Source organism: Cibotium barometz, chromosome 14, assembly GCF_041138505.1.
Source record: "Cibotium barometz isolate CiBa-2024 chromosome 14, ASM4113850v1, whole genome shotgun sequence".
Lineage (NCBI taxonomy): Eukaryota > Viridiplantae > Streptophyta > Polypodiopsida > Cyatheales > Cibotiaceae > Cibotium > Cibotium barometz.
The window spans coordinates 3,784,173-3,806,144 of NC_141059.1; the positions used below are offsets into that span (position 1 = coordinate 3,784,173).

Here is a 21,972-nt window from a genome sequence, read left to right on the forward strand (position 1 = left end):
CATGAGCATCATAGAGAAGAGCTACCCTGAACGATTTCATGACACACAGTCGGCCTTTGTAGAAAAGCCAACCATCGCGTATTAGAAAGTGGCATGGTCCTGTGGCATCCAATGCCTGTTCCCACTGTGTACCGAATTCCTCGGAATCTGCGTACGTGTGCTTCATGTCATCTAGTCCTATACCAACAAGATCAAGTCTAGTGGTCTGAATCGAAGTCACTTGCCCCTTCCGCCTCAAAGCATCCGCCACAGGATTGGCCTTTCCTGGAAGGTACTCAATCATACTACCAAATTGCTGGAATATCTAGCTCCAGCGGTGTTGTCGGTCACTCCACTGTGCACTTGGCATTGTCTGACGCCAGCATAATGCCTGATGGTCAGTGCAAACCTCAAAGTCACGGCCATACAGAAAATGTTTCCAATGTTTCAAGGCCTATATAACTGCTAGGAGTTCACGATCGTAGATTGAGTAGTTTTTCTCTACGGGCAGTAACTTACGAGACATGTAAGCTACTGGATGACCATTCTGTTGTAACACACCACCAACTGCAATATTACTCGCATCGGTGATCACCTGAAATGGCTTGTTCCATGAGGCAAGTGCTAAACAAGGCACTTCTGACAAAGCCACCTTGAGGTTCTTGAATGCCTCCAACGCTCGTGGAGTCATTCGAATCCGTTGCCTTCGTGTCTTCACACCCTTTAGCAGATCGGTGAGATCCGCGAAGATATCAGAAAACTTGTCTATGTGGGTGGAGTATGCCTCGCATATATCCACAAAGGATCTGATGTCGTAGGCTGTCTGAGGTACTTCCCAGTTGACAATCTCGGCCACTTTAGCCGGATCAAGTCGAATGCCTTCTGCACTAATTATGTATCCCAAGTAATGCACCTGGAACAAATAAAATTCCGACTTCTTTTCATTGACGTAGAGCTCGTTGCTTTCCAACAACTTAAGGACTTTCTCCACATCAATGTCATGCTGCTCAATCGTAGCTGAAAATACCAGTATGTCGTCCAAAAATATGAACACACACTTTCCAATCAAATCCAGGAAAACACACATCATCATGCGGTTGAAAGTAGCTGGGGCGTTCGTCAATCCAAATGGCATGACCACAAATTCATAGTGGGCCCATTCCGTACGGAAGGCTGTCTTGGGGTTGTCCCCCTCTACAATCCTTACCTGGTGGTACCCACTCTTTAAATCAATTTTCGAGAACACCTTCGCTCCATTCAGCCTCTCGAGAATTTAATCAATTCAAGGCATCAGGAATCTACTCTTGATAGTCAGCTTGTTGAGTGCACGATAATCGACACACAAACGGGAAGACCCATCTTTCTTCTTGACAAATAAGATCGGTGCTACAAATGGCGACACGCTGGGGCAGATGAAGCCAGACTGCAACAATTCTTGGAGTTGGCGGTCCAACTCCGATTCCATTGCCTTGGAAAGGCGATACAGAAACTTGCTCGGGGGCTCCGAGCCTGGGAGGAGGTCAATCTTGTGGTCCTCTAGTCTGGACGGGGGGAGCTGGGGAGGAAGACTGTCCCCAAGAAAAATCTTCTGGAACTTTTCATGGAGAGCTGAGTACTTCTCGGAAGCACTAGCCACCGTCTAGGCTGTCTGGATGTATATCATCGCGCAATGTGCGCCTTTCCTAGCTGCTCACTTAGCCTGCAAGTGGCTTATGAGCGGAAAGTTCGGAATTCCTAGCTCACACTTAATGGTCATTGGGACGTTTGACACATTCCGATTGATCTGGAACGTGTTTCCACAGAATGCCCAAAATTATGTCTGCTCCTACAAGAGGGGCAACCATGAAATCACGCACAAATTCTATGCCCTGAATAACTAACTTAGCACCTAGAGTTTCATACTTGACGCTCGTTGGCATGCTTGTGCTAAAACCCTCAACCTGTTTGTCCACCGAAGTCAGGACGAAACGGGCATGCCTAGTGACCTGTTCCATGACCACATCCTCCATGTTGCCACTGTCAAACAAGATAACGACTCTTTGGCCACCTATGTAGCCAAAGGACTTGAGCAATTCGTTGCACTCATACTCTTGGTCATGGGCGCCCTTCTGCTTATCTTCGAGTTCCCAGCTAATAATTGCTCCAACTGAAGCACCGGGATTTGAAGAACTAGGGGCAGCCACCACTAGGGTCTGTGTGGGAGCTCGGCTTACCACGAAAGCTGTGGAGGCAACGGCGGCGGACTTTGGAGGCTTCTTATGACACTCCCAAGAAGTATGTCTTTTTGTATGACAAAAGAAACATTTACCCTTCTCTTGTACTGAGAAAGCTCCTTAACACTCAACTTGCCACCTATCTTGCCTGCCTCCGCTTTCTGGTCTAGAGTAAGCTTAGATGCATTGTTCGAGTTCTTGGAGCCAGAGGCTCCCGTGCTTTGTCCTGGGGAAGACCCCGTCTGGTTCTGGCCTTCCCCCCCGAGGCGGTAGCCTTGGGAGAAGCCAGCTGGGAAGTCTTGGGCTTGCCACCATTATGCTTCATTTCTGCACTCTGCGCATGCGAGAGTGCATCTTCGAAGGTGGCTGGCCGAAACATACCCACCTCCCATTGGATTTGCGTGTCAAGGCCATACAAAAACTACCCTTTCTTGTCTGAATCAGATAAGCCTAATTGCAAACATAAAGTCGAAATTCTATTGGCAAATTGAAGGACTGGTTGCGCGTTCTGACGGGCTCCCCTGAACTCGTCTTTGAGTCGCTCAAGGTAGTGGGGTAGTAGAAACCGCTGCTTAAGGTCGCGGACAAACTCGTCCCACACATAAGCTGCCATACCTAATCTGGTGTGGGCATGAGCCCACTGAGTCCACCAAGGAATGGCCTCACCTTCCAAATACCAACTAGCTAAGATCACTCTGTCAGTATCTTTCTTTCTAACTGCGGCAAAGTAAGCTTCAAACTGATGCAACCATGAATAAAGAGTTGTGGGGTCGAGTTTACCATTATACTTACTGAAATTCATTTTTTCAGAAAAATGATTCGAGGGCGCCGCTGGTGTCAATCTGGCATCCAAAGCTGCTAGGTAATGCTCGTGTTCCACACATCGCATGGCTTCGTCTTCACGTTGTGGGATCTCCAATGCACACATCTGCAACTCAAGCAAAGAGCTCGGCTGCGGTCATGACCCCTCAAGAGCGTCCCTGTGTCGAGGATCTGGAATCTGGGATACGAAAGGAGAGGGAGGAGGAGATGAAAAACACGACGCTGGACAACGGGTACGTTCTTCCAGAGCTTGAATCTGCGCCTTCTGCTCTTCCAACTTGGTCGTTTAGTCTGCGATTGCTCGCATCATCTGCTGGAACATCTCTGCAACACTCAAGCCTGGTGCCCTAGCTGGGCTGCCTAGTGCACTCTGGTCCCAAGGTTCTTGGTCTCTCTCGTCGTCGAAGCTCACCATAGCAGGAAAACGCACTTCCTTTCCGGAGTGCAATCTGACCATCCACTATGTGTGTGAGAGACGTCCGGAGGCTAAAAACCAACCGTCCTTCGAGGGACAGGAGTCACTCCGAAAGGGGTAGTCCACCGACATCTGAAAACCAACCACACGAGCAAGAAAAAATTCTGGTTTCTTTGCTAAATCTTTGCACTTGAAGTAGGCTCTGATACCACTATAACATACGGAAGCTTCAGGGGAGATCGGTAACTTCAATGCTCAGAAAATCAACACACTGTTCGCAACGAAATTAACGCACAAAACTGAATGAAGATGTTCAGAAAATAGAGAGAGAAAGAAAGAAAGAAAGAAAGATTTTATTAACGTCTTCCAAAAGACCGAACTCGGCCTATGAGACAAATCGGTGTACCTGTATGGGGTATCCTCTGTCATCCCAACAAAATGAAAAAGTACTGAACTAAAAAGCTGAATCTAGGTGTGCAATAAGTACAATGAGTGGGGGAGGGGATGGAGCTCTACTACTAGGAGAATGCAAAGCTATATGCATGGAGTATACAATCATGATATGCAACCTAGCTAGCTCCATCCTGTACCATACTGGGGGTATAAAATGGTATACATCAATGAAGGGGGTGTCCACACCTCCCTGAAGAACATGCCTGGGTCTGCTCTGAAGCGAGCTAGTCGCTCCACACCCTCTCTGTGAAACTGAGCTCTGATCTCTGTCATCTCTCTCTGGTATAGGCGTGGTGTCTGAAAGCCAGGTGTCCTCTGTCTCCTACGGGCTCTAAGTGTCTCTGCTCTTTGGAGAGTAATTCCCTAGGGGCTGGGAGTGGGATGGATCTCTGAAAAAATGTAGTAATCTGTGTCTGTCGTCCCCCCTCTGGAGCTGTCTAAGCCTGTAATGATGTCTCTCTGTGACGCTGTGTGTCTAGAATGAATCTCCCCAGTATGCGCTGGTCTGCTGCCCCAAAGATCTGGCGTAGGGAATGTGGCTCTCTGAATAAAATGGGATCTCTCTCTCTGATGGCTGTATATGCTCTGCATCTGCATACATAATGCTCCTCACTCTCCACCTCCTCTCTACACAATCTGCATACCCTCTCCTCTCGGGGGATCCGTGCTGCTCTGCCAGTCTCGATCTCCAATCGATGTGATGAAACTCTAAGCTGACCATTAGCCACTTGGGAGCCGTGTGGTAAAAAGCCCTCCATGTATCTAGGCCTCTCTATAAATCCATCATTAGTGATACTCATGAAGTGATCTCTGTAGTATAGCATCTTCGGTGGAAGAGGCTGTGTACGCGATATCCATGTCTCTCATGTATAGAGCTGCCATAGGTTCTGTCTCAATACTCTGTTCCTCTCAGTATGAGAGAGACGGATATGTGGTGCATCCCTGTCATACTGGAATGGTGGTAGATGATCCATGTCTAGGCCATGCTGTGAGAACCAATGTGTGACCTGTGCATACCATGATCCTCTGTCTCCTGCCTCAGCCAGCTGTCTAGATGCCTCAAAAGCTCTGTATGACAATCTGTCCTGTGGCATCTCCCTGATTAGCAGGCATACAGTCTGGAATATGGCCTCTACCATCATAGGAGGCGCGGAGAGAGAAGAGGACACAATATTGGGTCCCGAATACCCTCTGTAGGGCCCCCACCACGAATGGTGTACTTGCTTTATTAGAATGATATAAATCTGAAAGAAAATACAGGAAAACTTGAGTACACATGTATAACGCAAAGGAAAGAAAAAGATAGATGTGCCTGATCTGTTAGCAAGTCACTCATACGTGGATGGTGACTCCAATAGCTCTGAGCAGAGCCTTGATGAGAAGCTTGGCATTCCGTCTGTGGTTACTCCTAGTGTAAGGAAAACCAAGGTTGTTTTGAGGACACCTAACAGTGATCCAGATGTACACAGATCTACAAGGGTTATGATAAAAGTCATGGCCTGGGTGTCTACATACCACATGCGTAGTGCTAGGGATAATGAGATCATACATAAATAAGGACCATTATCATCCCTCCTCCACCAATTTTCATGGCTTGGAGGGGATTAGAGTGGTGGAGATTAAGCACACAATGGCATAAACACTACTAGGATGGGTGACCTCTCGGAAAGTGGCCCCCAATTTCCAACAGGTTAGGTACTCAGAAGTTGCAGAAAAGTCCCTCCAACTTACAGCCCAACCGCTCTCCGCGGGTGTGACTGTTTATAATCCCCCGCAGTGTATCAAGCCCAAATTCCAAGGCTGTGCTAGGCTCCTCTTCCCATCCGGAGCTGCTTTCGCTATCGCAAAGAATGGCAAAGGGACGCATAGTAAGGTGACGAATAATACTGGTTCTTGCTTGATTTTTGGTGCCGCTCTGAAAGGGTGAAAAATAGCAACTAGCATCCCTTCTGGTGGGTATTCTTGTTGACAAGTTGAGATATGATAGATATACATTCCATCATTATGCTTATATGGTTAAAGCAATACAGGAGTTGGAGCCTACTTGTTTTGAGTATACACTTGAAAATAAGAAATGGAAAGATGCTATGAATGAGGAGATGGCAGCATTGGATGCAAATGCAACATGGGAGTTAGTACCTTTGCCTAGGGAAAAGAAGGCAATTGGATGTAAGTGATTGTATAAGGTTAAGTATAACGATGATGGTTCAGTGAGCAGGTATAAGGCAACATTGGTTGCCAAGGGCTATGCGCAGACTTATGGCATTGACTATGAGAAGACGTTCAATCCGGTTGCAAGAATGGCAAACATGAGAGCTGTCATTGCTATGGCTACAGCAAAGGGTTCGTCTTTACATCAGATGGATGTGAAGTCTTGCATGGTGATTTGCAAGAAGTATACATGATGCAACCACGAGGTTATGAGAGTGATACACACCCAGATTTTATGTGCAGATCACGCAAAGACTTGTATGGCTTAAAACAGACATCCAAGGCATAGTCAAACAAGATCGGAGAGTATCTTGTCACCATTGGATTTCAAATATCCAATGAAAATTTTTCACTTCATGTGAAAAAGACAGATAGAGGGATCATGCTATTAGTCATATATGTGGATGACTTAATTATCACTAGTGATAGTGATGCTAACATACATGATATCAGAAGGCTTTTAAAACAGAAGTTTGAAGTTTGAGATGAAAGATTTCAGTGAGTTGTGGTATTTCTTGGACATAAAGGTGGTGAGATCAACTCATAGCATTTTATTATTGCAAAGACAGTATGGCTTGAACATGTTGTCCAAGTATGGTATATCAGGCTGCAAGCCTATTTCAGTGCCATTGGAACAAAACACAAAGCTTTTCGTAGATACAGGTGGAACCCCACTACGTACAGGTGCATAGTGGATAGCTTGATCTACATGACCATTACTAGGCTAGACTTGAGCTATGTTGTTGGACTTGTGAATCATTTTATGAAGGCCCCTAGGAAGCCACACTTGGATGGAGCTAGAAGGATTCTCAAGTATATAAAGTCCACAATTGATTATGGTGTTTTCTATGAGGCTGATATAGAGATACCGCTACATGGGTACACAGATGTTGATTAGGTTGGTAGTATTGCAAACAAGAGATCTACTAGTGGTTTTATGTTCTCATTTGAGAGTACTGCTGTGAGTTGGAGCAGTAAGAAGCAGCCAACAGTTACCTTATCGAGTACAGAGACAGAGTACAAGGGTTCTGCTAGCAACTTGTGAAGTAGCCATAGAAATTACAGAATTGTTTGAAACGGGTTTCCTAAAAGTTTCAGACATGTTTCAAACGGATTTCGTAAAATCAGCCCAAAGTTTCCTACAAGTTTTCTACCTACAGGTTTTTGCATGTACAAAATTTTAAATATATACTGTATGAACTATGTAAAAATAACACTAAATGCATAGAATACATGGAAACATCAATTTGAAGCCTACAGTCTTTGAATCACAAATAACAAAAACCATGTAATCATCCATCATCAATGTCAAGTGATCATGATTCAAAGACCATGGTCCACTATCCATGATCCATGATCCAATCATTCATCATTAGATGCCATTAAAAAAAACCATACATGACACTACATAGATTAAAACTTATAAGTCTGAAGTGTTCATGTCACATGAATCATTATGAATCAACAATCATGGCCCAATGCCCATGAACAATACAAAATAAATCAACCTTGATGAGGAAAAGCCGCACACAGAAACCAGAAAAACTTTATCAAAATAATCGCACAGATTTCAACATTAGATTTGAGACCCCCAAAAAAAATGTCAAAAATTTTGCTTGAAAAAAACGTGTTTCCTATAAGGAAATGTGAAAACGTTTCCACGTTTCCTTCCTTGTAAGAAACTCGTTTCCTAACTACTATTGTCACGTGCATCCCGCACTTGGATGCCACGTAGACATTTCTGTACAGAAGGTGCAAGACCTGGGATGGTGAACTGGTCCCATGTGAGCCCAGTCCAGGATGAGTCAGCCAGGGATCCATCTCAGTCGTCCGAGGTCAGGTGTGCATTGTCCTGCACATGAGTCCAAGGTCAGGTGTGCACTGTCCTGCACATGAAACAGTGCCAGTCCGCGCTGTGAGTCTCCCTCTAGAATGATGTCAGTGGTTCTGGGTATCTGGTATGGTACCGGATGCCAGATCACTGAGTAGATTATGTTTAGGACAAGGGGCCAGCCCATAGGGCTACCCCGGATCTGAGTGTGGGCACGGGAATGGTGTAGAACCACCCCCAGGAAGGCCCAGGCTGAACCCACCAGCCATGGAGGGGCTGTAGGACAGCCCTAGGGCACAGATCAGGCAATCTCCAGGAGATTACAGCCTTTATATGGCTGTAGGGCATGTATGGGGCAGCCCATACAGGCTGCCCAGCCCATAGATTGTGGGCAAAGGCTATGCCCAGCCTTCTAGAAGCAAGCGCCTACCTCCCCAGCTTGCTAGGAAAATTATGCAGAATTTATTAGGATTTATTTGAGCATTTAATGCTGAATTTACTCAGTCGTGGGACATGGACTGTTTTTCAGCTGGCCGACTGCTCATGATGGGAAGTATAAATAGGCCAGCCCATAATCCATGTTTCCATCTCATAATTCACCAAGAGCATCAAGCATTCAAGGGCCAGGACAGCCAAGGGTTTGCTAAAGCTAAGGGGTGAAGGACTGAAGGTCAAGGGCAGGTTTTCCAGCCAAGAAAAGGTCAAGTACTTTGTATTTGTTTCAGATTTACATCATTCTAATAAAGCAAATACACCATCCGTGGTGGGGGCCCTACAGAGGGTAATTGGGACCCAATACTGTGTCCTTCTCCATCTCCCCCTTCTCTCTCTATTTCTGCACATCGTCTTTCAGTTTTGTGCGTTAATTCCGTCGCGAAAAGAGTGCTGTTTTCTGAGTTTTGAAGTACCGATCCTTCTCCGAAGCTTCCGCATATTACAGTGGTATCAGAGCTCACTTCAAGGACGAAGATTCAGCAAAGAAAACCAGAAAATTTTTTCGCTCGTGTGGTTGGTTTTTAGATGCCGGTGGACTACCCCTTTCGGAGTGACTCCTGTCCCTCGAAGGACGGTTGGTTTTTAGCCTCCGGAAGCCTCCGGAAGTCTCCCACACAGATAGTGGATGGTCAGATTGCGTTCCGGAAAGGAACTGCATTTTCCCGCTATGGCGAACTTCGGCGACGAGAGAGAACCAGAACCATGGGACCAGAGTGCACCAGGCAGCCCAGCGAGGGCACCCGGCTTGAGTGTACAAGACATGTTCCAACAGATGATGCGAGCAATCGCAGACCAGACAACCAAGTTGGACGAGCAGAAGGCGCGGATTTTGGCTCTGGAGGAGCGTTCTCGCTCTCCAGCGTCGCGTTTTCCATCTCCTCCTCCCTCTCCTTCCGTACCCCAGATACCAAATCTTCGTCACAGGGACCCTCTCGAGGGGTCACAGCCGCAGCCAAGCTCCTTGCTTGAGATGCAGATGCGTGCATTGGAGATTCGACAACGAGAAGACGAAGCCATGCGACGAGTGGAACACGAGCGTTACCTCCGAGCTTTGGACGCCAGATTGACACCGGCGGCGCCCTCGAATCATTTTCCCGAGAAAATGAACTTCAGTAAGTATAATGGTAAACTCGATCCCACTACTCTGTATTCATGGTTACATCAATTTGAAGCTTACTTTGCCGCAGTTAGGAAGTCAGATATTGACAAAGTGATCTTAGCCAGTTGGTATTTGGAAGGTGAGGCCATTCCTTGGTGGACTCAGTGGGCTCATGCCCACACCAGATCAGGTATGGCGGCTTATGGGTGGGACGAGTTCGTCCGTGACCTTAAGCAGCGGTCTTTACCGCCCCACTACCTTGAGCGACTCGAAGACGAGTTCAGGGGTGCGCGTCAGAATGCGCAACCAGTCCTTCAGTTTGCCAATAGAATTTCGACCTTGTGTCTACAATTAGGCTTATCTAATGCGGACAAGAAAGGGCAGTTTTTGTATGGCCTGGACACACACATCCAATGGGAGGTGCGTATGTTTAGACCAGCCACCTTTGAGGACGCACTCTCGCTTGCGCAGAGTGCAGAAATGAAACACAATGGTGGCAAGCCCAAAACTTCCCAGCCGGCTTCTCCCAAGGCTAACGCTTCGGGGGGCAAAAGCCAGAACCAGACGGGGTCTTCCCCAGGACAGAGCCCGGGAGCCTCTGGCTCCAAGAACTCGAACAATGCGTCTAAGCTTACTCCAGACCAGAAAGCGGAGGCAGGCAAGACAGGTGGCAAGTTGAGTGCTGAGGAGCTTGCTCAGTACAGGAAGGAGGGTAGATGTTACTTTTGTCACACAAAAGGACATACTTCTCGGGATTGCCCGAAGAAGCCTCCAAAGGCCGCCGCCGCCTCCACAGCTTCCGTGGTGAGCACAGCTCCCACACAGACCCCAATGGCTACCCCTAGTTCTTCAACCCCCGGTGCTTCAGTTGGAGCAATTATTAGCCGGGAGCTCGAAGTTAAGCAGAAGGGCGCCCATGACCAGGAGTATGAGCGCAACGAATTGCTCAAGTCCTTTGGCTACATAGGTGGCCAGAGAGTCGTTGTCTTGTTTGACAGCGGCAGCACGGAGGATGTGATCACGGAAGAGGCCGCTAGGCGTGCCCGTTTCGAGCTGACTCCGGTGGACAAACAAGTTGAGGGTTTTAGCACAGGTATGACAACGAGCGTCAAGTATGAAGCTCTAGGTGCTAAATTAGTGATTCAAGGCATAGAGTTTGTGCGTGACTTTATGGTTGCCCCTCTTGTAGGAGCAGACATAATTTTGGGTATCCAGTGGTTTCACAAGTTTCTTCCTGATGTCAAGTGGGACAAGCACACGTTCCAGATTGATCGGAATGTGTCAAACACCCCCGTGACCATTAAGTGTGAGCCAGGTATTCCAAACTTTCCGCTCATAAGCCACTTGCAGGCTAAGCGAGCAGTCAGGAAAGGCGCACAGTGTGCGATGATTTACATCCAGACAGCCCAGACGGTGGCCAGTGCTTCCGAGAAGTACTCGGTTCTCCATGAAAAGTTCCAGAAGATTTTTCTTCGGGACAGTCTCCCTCCCCAGCTTCCCCCGTCCAGACCGGAGGATCACAAGATTGACCTCCTCCCAGGCTCGGAACCCCCGAGCAAGTTTCCGTATCGCCTTTCTAAGGCAATGGAATCGGAGTTGGACCGCCAACTCCAAGAATTGTTGCAAGTTGGCTTCATCCGCCCCAGCGTGTCGCCATTTGCAGCACCGATCTTATTTGTCAAGAAAAAAGATGGGTCTTCTTGGTTGTGTGTCGATTATCGTGCACTCAACAAGCTGACTATCAAGAGCAGATTCCCGATGCCTCGAATTGACTATATTCTCGAGAGGCTGAATGGAGCTAAGGTGTTCTCTAAATTGGATTTAAAGAGTGGGTACCACCAGGTTCGGATTGTTGAGGGGGACATCCCCAAGACAGCTTTCCGTACAGAACGGGCCCACTATGAATTTGTGGTCATGCAATTTGGATTGACGAACGCCCCAGCTACATTTAACCGCATGATGATGCGTATTTTCCGGGAGTTGATTGGAGTGTGTGTGTTCATATTTCTGGACGACATACTCATATTTTCAGCTCCAGTTGAGCAGCATGACATCGATGTGGAGAAAGTCCTTAAGTTGCTGGAAAGCAACGAGCTCTATATCAATGAAAAGAAGTCAGAATTTTATCTGTTCCAGGTACATTACTTGGGATATATAATCAGTGCCGAAGGCATTCGACTTGATCCGGCTAAAGTGGCCGAGATTGTTAACTGGGAAGTACCTCAGACTGCTTATGACATTAGATCATTTGTGGGTATATGCCAGGCATATTCCACCCACATTGACAAGCTTTTTGATCTCTCGGCAGACCTCACCGATCTGCTAAAGGGAGTGAAAACAAGGAGGCAAAAGATTCGAATGACTCCACGAGCGTTGGAGGCATTCCAGAACCTCAAGGTGGCTTTATCAGAAGCGCCTTGTCTAGCCCTTGCCTCGTGGGACGAACCATTTCAGGTGATCACCGATGCGAGTAACATCGCAATTGGAGGTGTATTGCAACAGAATGGTCATCCGGTAGCTTACATGTCTCGTAAGTTACTGCCCGCCGAAAAGAATTACTCAGTCTATGATCATGAACTCCTAGCAGTCATTCAGGCCTTGAAACATTGGAAACATTTCCTGTATGGCCGTGACTTCGAGGTCCGCACTGACCATCAGGCATTGCGCTGGATTCAGACGATGCCAAGTGCACAGTGGAGTGATCGACAACACCGCTGGAGTCAGATATTCCAGCAGTTCGGTGGCATGATTGAGTACCTTCCAGGAAAGGCCAATCCAGTGGCTGATGCTTTGAGCAGGAAGGGACAAGTATCTACGATTCAGACCACTAGACTAGACCTTGTTGGTACAGGACTGGAAGACATGAAGCACACGTACGCGGATTCCGAGGAATTCGGTACACAGTGGGAACAGGCATTGGATGCCACAGGACCATGCCATTTTCTGATACGCGATGGTTGGCTTTACTACAAAGGCCGACTGTGTGTCATGAAATCATTCCGGGCAGCTCTTCTCCATGATGCCCATGACGCCATTACAGGTGGTCATAGGGGCATGAATTCGACTTTGGAGAAATTAGAACGGCAATACTATTGGCCAAAGATGAGGCGTGATGTGTTTACGTATGTACAACGCTGTGACATTTGTCAAAAGGTGAAAGCTCCTCGTGGAAAGAAGATAGGGTTGTTACAGCCTTTGCCAATTCCTGAGGGTCCTTTCCAAGACATTTCGATGGACTTTGTCACAAATCTGCCTCGCAGTCCGAGTAAGCGTAATACACAGTGTTTGACTATTGTTGACAGGTTCAACAAATTTGTGATGCTTATTCCTTGTGCAGGGCCAATGTGACCGCCGAGGATGTTGCCCAGCTATTTATTCGGCATTGGTACCCGATTGGTGGGATTCCTAAGACCATAGTGTCAGCCCGAGATGCCAAGTTTACCAGTCATTTTTGGAGGGCATTGTTTGATAATTTTGGTACTAAGTTGAATTTTTCCAGTGCATTCCACCCACAGACAGATGGCCAGACAGAGATATACAACCAATTGGCCTTTGATGTGCTGAAGTGTTATGTCCACGATCAGCAAGGTAAGTGGGAATCGTTTTTGCCTTTAGTTCAAGCTGTTTTAAATGACTCGTTTTCTTCAACTATTGGCAGGACTCCATATGAGGCAGCGTTTGGAAGGCCTTTCCAGTCGTTGTTAACCAGGACTTCGTCTTCAGTACCGGAGGCGAACAGAGTGACGGAGTCTTACCAGGAGATACTAGAGTCCGTCAAAGACAGATTGGCTAAAGCGCAAGAGGCCTACACTCGACAGGCCAATAAAGACCGAAGGGACATGAAGTTTTCGGAAGGAGATTGGGTATATCTTCGGATTATGAAGCAAAGATTGAAACAGGTGGGCAAGCGATGCCCAAAGTTGTCTTTCAGGAGCTTCGGACCATTCCCCATCCGGAAAAAGATTAATGAGGTGTCTATGCAATTAAAGCTACCTCCGAGTTGGACTCTGCACGATGTATTTCATGTCAGTTGGTTAAAGCCATATGCAGGTCCACCCCCTTCAGAGGTCAAAGACGAAGCGGAACCAGACATCATTGATGAAGCAGAAGTAATGGTTCCAGACCAGATCCTTCTGCACCGTTTCAAGCATGGCTCAGGCCGAAGACTACGACAGTTCCTCACGAAGTTTCAGGACCGAGGAACTCATGAAGCGGTATGGCTCGACAAAGAATTTTTCGAAGACTATCCGGCATTATTGACGGATTATTTGGAGGCTATGCAGCTTCCGTCAAGTTAAGCAGAAGGGGATGTCACGTGCATCCCGCACTTGGATGCCACGTAGACATTTCTGTACAGAAGGTGCAAGACCTGGGATGGTGAACTGGTCCCATGTGAGCCCAGTCCAGGATGAGTCAGCCAGGGATCCATCTCAGTCGTCCGAGGTCAGGTGTGCATTGTCCTGCACATGAGTCCAAGGTCAGGTGTGCACTGTCCTGCACATGAAACAGTGCCAGTCCGCGCTGTGAGTCTCCCTCTAGAATGATGTCAGTGGTTCTGGGTATCTGGTATGGTACCGGATGCCAGATCACTGAGTAGATTATGTTTAGGACAAGGGGCCAGCCCATAGGGCTACCCCGGATCTGAGTGTGGGCACGGGAATGGTGTAGAACCACCCCCAGGAAGGCCCAGGCTGAACCCACCAGCCATGGAGGGGCTGTAGGACAGCCCTAGGGCACAGATCAGGCAATCTCCAGGAGATTACAGCCTTTATATGGCTGTAGGGCATGTATGGGGCAGCCCATACAGGCTGCCCAGCCCATAGATTGTGGGCAAAGGCTATGCCCAGCCTTCTAGAAGCAAGCGCCTACCTCCCCAGCTTGCTAGGAAAATTATGCAGAATTTATTAGGATTTATTTGAGCATTTAATGCTGAATTTACTCAGTCGTGGGACATGGACTGTTTTTCAGCTGGCCGACTGCTCATGATGGGAAGTATAAATAGGCCAGCCCATAATCCATGTTTCCATCTCATAATTCACCAAGAGCATCAAGCATTCAAGGGCCAGGACAGCCAAGGGTTTGCTAAAGCTAAGGGGTGAAGGACTGAAGGTCAAGGGCAGGTTTTCCAGCCAAGAAAAGGTCAAGTACTTTGTATTTGTTTCAGATTTACATCATTCTAATAAAGCAAATACACCATCCGTGGTGGGGGCCCTACAGAGGGTAATTGGGACCCAATACTGTGTCCTTCTCCATCTCCCCCTTCTCTCTCTATTTCTGCACATCGTCTTTCAGTTTTGTGCGTTAATTCCGTCGCGAAAAGAGTGCTGTTTTCTGAGTTTTGAAGTACCGATCCTTCTCCGAAGCTTCCGCATATTACAACTATGGAGGTAGCATGGTTTCAGAAGCTGCTTAGTGATATAGGTGAGCCCGTAGATAGAGCAGTTGTCATTTATTGTGACAACTTGAGTAGCATACAGTTGGCCTGTAAGCCAATATACCATGCTAGAACGAAGCACATTGAGGTGCATTATCACTTTGTGAGGGAGAAGGTTCTAGCAGGTGATGTAGATATGGTATATGTCAGCACACAGGATCACATGGCTGACATCTTCACGAAGGCATTAGACACAACGAAGCTCCACATGTTTAGAAGCTTACTTGGAATGTAGTGAGCTCAAGGGGAAGTGTTGAGATATCGAGCTCAACTAGTGCTGCAACGAACATTGATGACCCACTTGAGTGATAGCTTCCGCACTTATACCACTAGCATGGTTGGTGAGATTATGGTTGATATGCTGCCAGTGAATGACACAACCACTTTGAAGTACTAGAGTTATGGCATAATTATAGCGTCAACTCATATAGTCAGATTCACACTACGGACCGATCATTATGTGTTATTGTAAGAGAGCACTTTCTCTTTATGTATGTACTCTTTCCCCCCCCCCCCCCCCCCCCCCCCCCGAGAAAAGATCCTTTCATTAGTTATAAAAAAACGCCCACTGGGCTACCAAACCCTCTCCTGCTCATAAGAAAACAGAGCAAAGATCCAATCAAGGCAGCTAGGGAGACTCTCCCTAGGTGCAACAAAGTACAAATAACTGAAAGGCTATATCATACAATAGGAGGGGGGGAAATCCAAACAGGTGGCCTGTAGTGCCAGCGGGGGGTACCTGCGTGTAGAGTATAGAAAGGGCCGCTGCGCCAAGTGGTGTGGAAGGCCTGGCGCCGCAAGATCGCTCGGTCCGAGTCGCCCCGGATGCGGTCATATTGTCCTCGCAAGGTGTGAATCAACTCCTGCCAGATAGCCCGAACAGTCTCTGCTGGTGGCTCCAGTCTCCCCTCAAAGGCCCTGAAACAACGGGCTCTCCAGGTGAACCATATGGTGAGGCTGCTGAGGAGCTCCCATCGTAAATCCCTCTCCTGTGTCCAGCCGACCGACGAGAAATCTGGTGAAGGAACAAGGCGAGGCTGGCCCCTAATGAATCTGATGGCCTGCTGGCTGTCCTGCTCCGTCTCGTATCCCAGAGCTGGCCCTGACAAAGTCAACCAAGCAGCGGCTCCCAACGTATGCATGCCCTCTGGAGAGGGGGGGGGGTCAAAATGCGCAGCATCCTCAGCCAAATCTGCTGCGCCTGTGGACAGTCCCATACGCAATGTCTCTGTGTCTCCAATGGGTGGCCGCATCGGACGCAGGCCGCCGGAAGACCACTGTAGACACGCCAACTGCAGAGCCCCTGTGGGCAACCAGCCACTGGAAAGCCGAGATCCTGCGTGCCTGTCGGCTAGCCCAGAGCCTGGTCCAAAAATCCTCCAAGAACTCCTGTGAGAGTCCCTGTAGCCGCCAATGCTCCGATGCAGCTGGAGAGACCATCCTCCTCGCAGTCAAAATATGCCTCCCCAACCGAACAGTGTACTGGAAAAAGGTGATCTCTGTGACCTCGGGGGATGCATAAGGATCATGCCACTCGTACTCGCCAGGGTCCCACTGTAGCCGGGCCAAGGGGCGCGCAGCATATGCCCATATGCGCCAATCAGAGTGCACATCTGCAGGGTCTGGATCAATATGCCACTTTGAGAAGCGGCGGCCACTACCCGTTTCTGAAAGATGCACTCTGCAACCAAAGGCGACTGCCTCTACTCTCTGAAGTCTGCCCTCATCCTGTATCTCATAGTAGAGGCATCTACAATCCTCAGTGCAAGCTCTGACAGCAATTAGGATCTCCAACTGTGTAAAGGCTCCCATCCACCGTGGGGCCGCTGGCTCGAAAGGCGTGAACCACTCCTCAGTGAGTGCCTCCTGAATGTCATCCCTCATAATCAACCCCCCTCTGAAGTGACTCAGCCTCTCCGCCTGGATTCACCAAAACTGCGTGCTGGGCCTGCCGCCAATGGTCCCCAGCCTAGACGAGGCCACGAGGAGGTCTCTGAGAAAGCCCCGGTCTCAGCAACTCCCAAGCTCGGAGGATACTCAAGGCAAATCTGTCCTCCCATCCTCTACTGAGGCCTGTCCTCCTCATCTTTGTAAAGATCCACCGAATCTCTGGTGCCCAAGTGCCCCCTGCTGGGGGAGCTCTAGCCTGCAGCCGCTGAAAAAGAAGCTCCTTCCAAGGCTCATCTCCTGGAAGCAGCCCCCGAACAATAAGCTTTCCCAGCAAGGCTCTACTCTGATCAGCTCGATCTATAATGCCCAAGCCCCCCTGGACAGCGGAAGAGTAATAACTGCCCAAGCAACCTTAGCCTGGGCCGGCTGACCATCCCGCCCAGACCAAAGAAAATTCCTGATCAGCCTCTGTACCTGGCTGATGCAAGAGCTCGAGAAGATCCAGCAAGACGTGATGTACCACATAGTCGCTAAAAGCACCTGATTTGTCACCACCACCCTCCCAACCAAGGATAGTTTCTTCCGAATGCTCAAAAGAAGCCGAGCGATCTGCTGCTCAGGTGACAAATCAAGTCCAATCTGGCATCCCAGATACCGCACTGTTGTGCCAGGAGGAATCCATCTAAACCCCGGGTCTGGGCTCCATGCCGGAGCGGGAGCGCTACTGATCCAAAAAGCCACAGTCTTGTGCCAATTGATCAATGCTCCCGAAGCCACACCAAAAACCTGTAGAGCGACTGCTCTGCCCTCTGTAGATTGGCCTCCTGGCCATGCAGAAACAATCCCGTGTCATCAACAAACTCAGAATCGAGCAGGTCCTCACCCCGGACAGGAAGCTGAAGTTCTCTCAAACCAACCTACTCTGCTGTCAAATACATGCTCATAGCCTCTGCAAAGAAAAGAAAGAGGAACGAGGCGAGAGGGCATCCCTGACGGACTAATCTGGTCAACTCAAAACTCGGCCCCCGTCCTGCCATCAACACCTAGCTTCGAGCTGTGGAATATAGAGCCGCCACTCCTCGAATCCAGTCTGGCTCAAAACCCAGGCGAAGCATAGTGCCCTCTAGAAAACCCCAATCAACTCTATCGTATGCCTTCTCAAAATCGAGAAGCATAACAACCAAGTCCTCACCGAGAAATCTAGCTCGGGCCGTCGCCTCCCAGACGGTGAAAATGTTGTCAAGGATATTGAGCTCCTTGACGAATCCTGTCTGGGTAGCATGAATCAACTCCCCAAGGAATGGCTGGATCCTCAAACTCAAGGCCTTTGCTAGGACCTTGTAGACAGTATTGAGGATCGTAATAGGCCTCCAATGCCGAATATCATCTGACACTCCCTCCCCCTTGGGGAATAGCTGCTGGGGGGCCAGACTCAAGCACCGGGCCCACCAATGATCCTATCCTAGAAAGGAGCGGAAGGTACTCGCGAGACGAAGTCCAGGAAAGTAAATTGTGACATGGAATAGGCGCTCTCCCTGCTCGACCGCTGCTGGGTCGAAACCATGCTGCCAATGTCTGAAGAAGGCCCAAGCGCCCCTGATGTCAAGGGGACTCATGGCTAGGACCTCGGCCACGCTTTGGGCTGTCTCGAACTCAATTTGGTAGTATCCGCGGCCCAGTAACTGAACGTCCAGGATCTTGCCCACATCTGCAAGAAGGCGGGCGTGGAGAAGATCCCGGATCTCCCCTCTACTGGGGCGAGTGCCAACTATACGGCAGATGGTGGAGTGTGCCTGGAGGTTCCACCTCTGCGGCGAGGCTCGCTTCCTCTTCTGGCGAAAGAGAAAGCCTGATGGGGGTATCCTTAGGGGCGGGCGAGGGGGCTGCGGAAGAGTCCCTCTGAGGTGGGGCGGGAGGAACCTCCATCAGAGTCTGAAGCTGAGTCGAGGGCGAAGCGAAAAACGGAGGGTCCTGCAAGAACCAAGCTACACGAAAAAAGCGGAGCGAGGAGGGGAAGAGAGGGAAGGGCAGAAGACAAAAGGGGAGGGGCGGAAGACAGAGGGGGAGGGGCGGAAGGCAGAGGCGGAAAACCGGGGCAGCGGGGGAGCAAAAGGGGGCGGGGAAAGCGCGATAGGGGAGGGGCGGGGGCAGGCAGGGGGGTGGGACGCGGGGGAGCGGGGGGCGCGAAAAGCACAGGGGCGCGGAGGGGGGGTGCGAGCAGGCGGGGAAAGGCGAAGGCAGCTCGAGGGGGGGGGGGGGCGAAAGCTTCAGCGAGCGATGTTCCGGCTCAGTGTTTTTATGTATGTACTCTTATCTTTTAGTTATATGGTTGTAGAAAAAAGAAAAAGATAAAAGAAAATTTAACAATCCATCTCTCTCTCGTGTCTTGCACTCTCTTATGTGTGTGTGTGTGTGTGTGTTTGCTTGCAAGGAACTCAAGCTCTCCCTTTCCCCCCCATTCTCTTTAGGAATGGCATGCTAGTAGGGGTCGTATTTATAAGCCCTTTTGGGAGCACATAGCCTACTGCTGCAGCTATTCTACCTCACCCAGCTACCAGACTGAGCTTGTCGGCCTGCCTCATTTCACCCTATGGCCAGGCTGGCAGTCCTAGCTACCCTGGATGCCCACCGGGCTAGCCCAACCACTACAACAATGGGGAAACAAGCATTGATGAGCACAAGACTTCGTTTGTTGAGAAAATGGTGTTAATTTTAGAATGTGTTCATCTAAGGGTTATGCAAATTATTATGTAAACACTTCTGTGATTATTTATGTGAATCACTGCATACACAAGATGTGTCCCCACTTGACTATGTGTGGCATGCTTACAACATACGCCACCAATGCTCATCCGATGTTATTCAGGCTGATAAACCATTTCTCCACCCACTAAGGGCACCCACCTTGGCAACTTTACAGCTAGAAATGGACAGTCCCTGCACATGGGACAGCAGGCTGGAAGATAGCTGTCATTCCACATTCACAGCAGAGATGGGCCCATTTGGACAGGCTGGCACATTTGTCTAACTAGCCTTACTATACACGGGATGCTTACTACACACGGGGTGCTTGCATCATATATATGCATATGATGCACGATATAAAATTCTACAACTGCTGCACGGCCAATTTACCTGCGAAAGAGTTGTGCACTTGCAGAGTGGGACCCATCATGGTGACGGCTGATGAAGATTGGGGCGTGCCGACAGGTCCAGGGCCGTCTGCGGCATTAGAAGGGGCAGAGACTCCACCACTCATCATGACAGACCTCCCTCTCTTCCCTGGGCCTCCTGTGACCCCGATGCCTGCTCCGCCTCCACCCATGGGCCCTGCCATCACTTTCGGGCCTCTACCTGTGTTACACAAAGCTGACATACATACATCAAGTCTTTAATTTCAGAACAACAGACTGCGATAAACAAACGCTGGCTGGTCGCTATGAGCATACCGAGCTTTAGCGGGAAATGAATTTACACATTCATCGTCCGCACTAGCGAAACAATGGTAATTCTTGTTAAAGCAAATGAAGGAGAGAGAGAGAGAGAGAGCGCGCGCGGACGCATATGAGTTTACACTAAATAGGCCATTTTGCAGGCTATTTTGCATTTCCATTAAATATATATTGTGAGAATAAGAGTGTTTTTCTAAGGTTTTATTTTAGTATGTAGTGATTATGCTTGAAAAAGTCAAAGATATATGACCCTTTGCCATGCATTTACTCATGTCCTTTCTATTTAAGGTCTCACAAAAGGCTTCAAGGGCTCATTCTCTAGGAGTGGAGTAGTAGAAGAATGCTATGAGTGTGTATATAATAAAACTAGTGGCCCCATTTCATTTTATTCATCTAAAGTATGACCATAGGTGAAATATTCACCTACACTTTAGTCACCAAGCAAGATACAACAGCCCTCCCAACTCTCTTTCTACACCCCTCCCTACACCTTAGTCGTCATGAGGCAAAGCAACACCCCTTCCTACTTTCCTCCTACACCCCTCATCCCTACTTCACGTGCCTGCTCTATTGTTTTAAGATACAAAAAGGGGGTAGACATTCCTAGTCCATCAAGTCCTTACCTTACCCCTAATCACATGGAGAGAAAGAGAGAGTTACTCTCCTAATCACCTATGTGAGCCTCACGAGAGAGGAGGTCTTGTTTGTCTGTGCGTTGGACTCGCGGCGGCGGGGAGAGAGTGAGAGGGTGTTTGTATGTGCTAGTAGCACCATGCACAAAACCTGTAACCTAGAGGCAAGCAGCTCAAAAACCCTATAACAATGTTGAAAACAACTAACCCTTGAGATAATTTACAAAGGACACAAAGAGAGGAAAGAGTCCAATATGTGAGGGAGAGGATAAATGTCCACGCATGTCAAAGAGACTTATGCCACCAAGGGGGAGAAGCTAGCTACATCCAACATGCATGACATAGCATAAATGTTCCTATGCTACTCGAGAATAAGTGATTTGAGGGTGCCCATCAGTAGTTCTAAGACATTTACATATGTTTGTCCTTATAAGCCGGTTTTCTCAAAATACAAACAATGTATGAATTCAAGACACTTACAACTTGGCAAAGATGCTTTTACAATATATGTCCTTATAAGCTGGTTTTCTCATAATACAAGTTTGATGCGCCCAGAATCTATGAATTCAAGACACTTACAACTTTGCAAAGACACTTTTATAATATATAGACATAATTTTTCAGGTTAAACATTATGAATATATGTTTAGTAATTGTGAACTTGAATTGTTGAAGTGCATTATGTTAAATCCGTTGTAGTAGAGCAACCAAAAGAAGTTGGTGATTGGGATGTAAATAGTGAGGAAAAAAGCTAGTGGCATAAGGGGCTTGTAGAATTCTAGTGAGTGCCTGCTCATGGATTGAGCTACTCAAGGAAAGCCCTTCATTTTTTTTTAAATGAGTGCATTCCTCATGATACTTAACTTATTTTGAGAAGATGCTCTCTCTCTCTCTCTCTCTCTCTCTCTCTCTCTCTCTCTCTCTCTCTCTTTTCCCTTTTTTGAATCTGAGTTTTTTGCCCCTTTTTCTTGGGCTTCTAAGTGCTTTGCCTATGTAGAAGTCTTGGGCGTGCTTGGACTTTATAGGAGTCTTGGGCTTCTAAAAGT

The 21,972-nt window shown here is 48.3% G+C and overlaps 1 protein-coding gene across 7 annotated transcripts in view; it reads right to left on the minus strand.

The window, feature by feature from the left end:
- LOC147631567 (armadillo repeat-containing protein LFR-like) overlaps positions 1 to 20,426 on the minus strand; it is a 151,730-nt gene extending 131,304 nt beyond the window's left edge. For 2 of the 7 annotated variants that reach the window (XM_086808086.1, XM_086808084.1), the window contains exons 1-2: positions 20,292 to 20,426; positions 19,978 to 20,196 (exon numbers count right to left, since the gene is read on the minus strand). In XM_086808086.1, coding sequence (XP_086664212.1) covers positions 19,978 to 20,179 — 202 coding nt within the window. In that variant the 5' untranslated portion in view covers positions 20,180 to 20,196; positions 20,292 to 20,426. Of the gene's footprint in view, positions 1 to 19,977; positions 20,212 to 20,291 lie in introns of all 7 variants that reach the window. The other 5 variants (XM_086808087.1, XM_086808085.1, XM_086808089.1 and 2 more) reach the window with 4 other exon arrangements.
- Between the last annotated feature and the right edge of the window lie 1,546 nt (positions 20,427 to 21,972).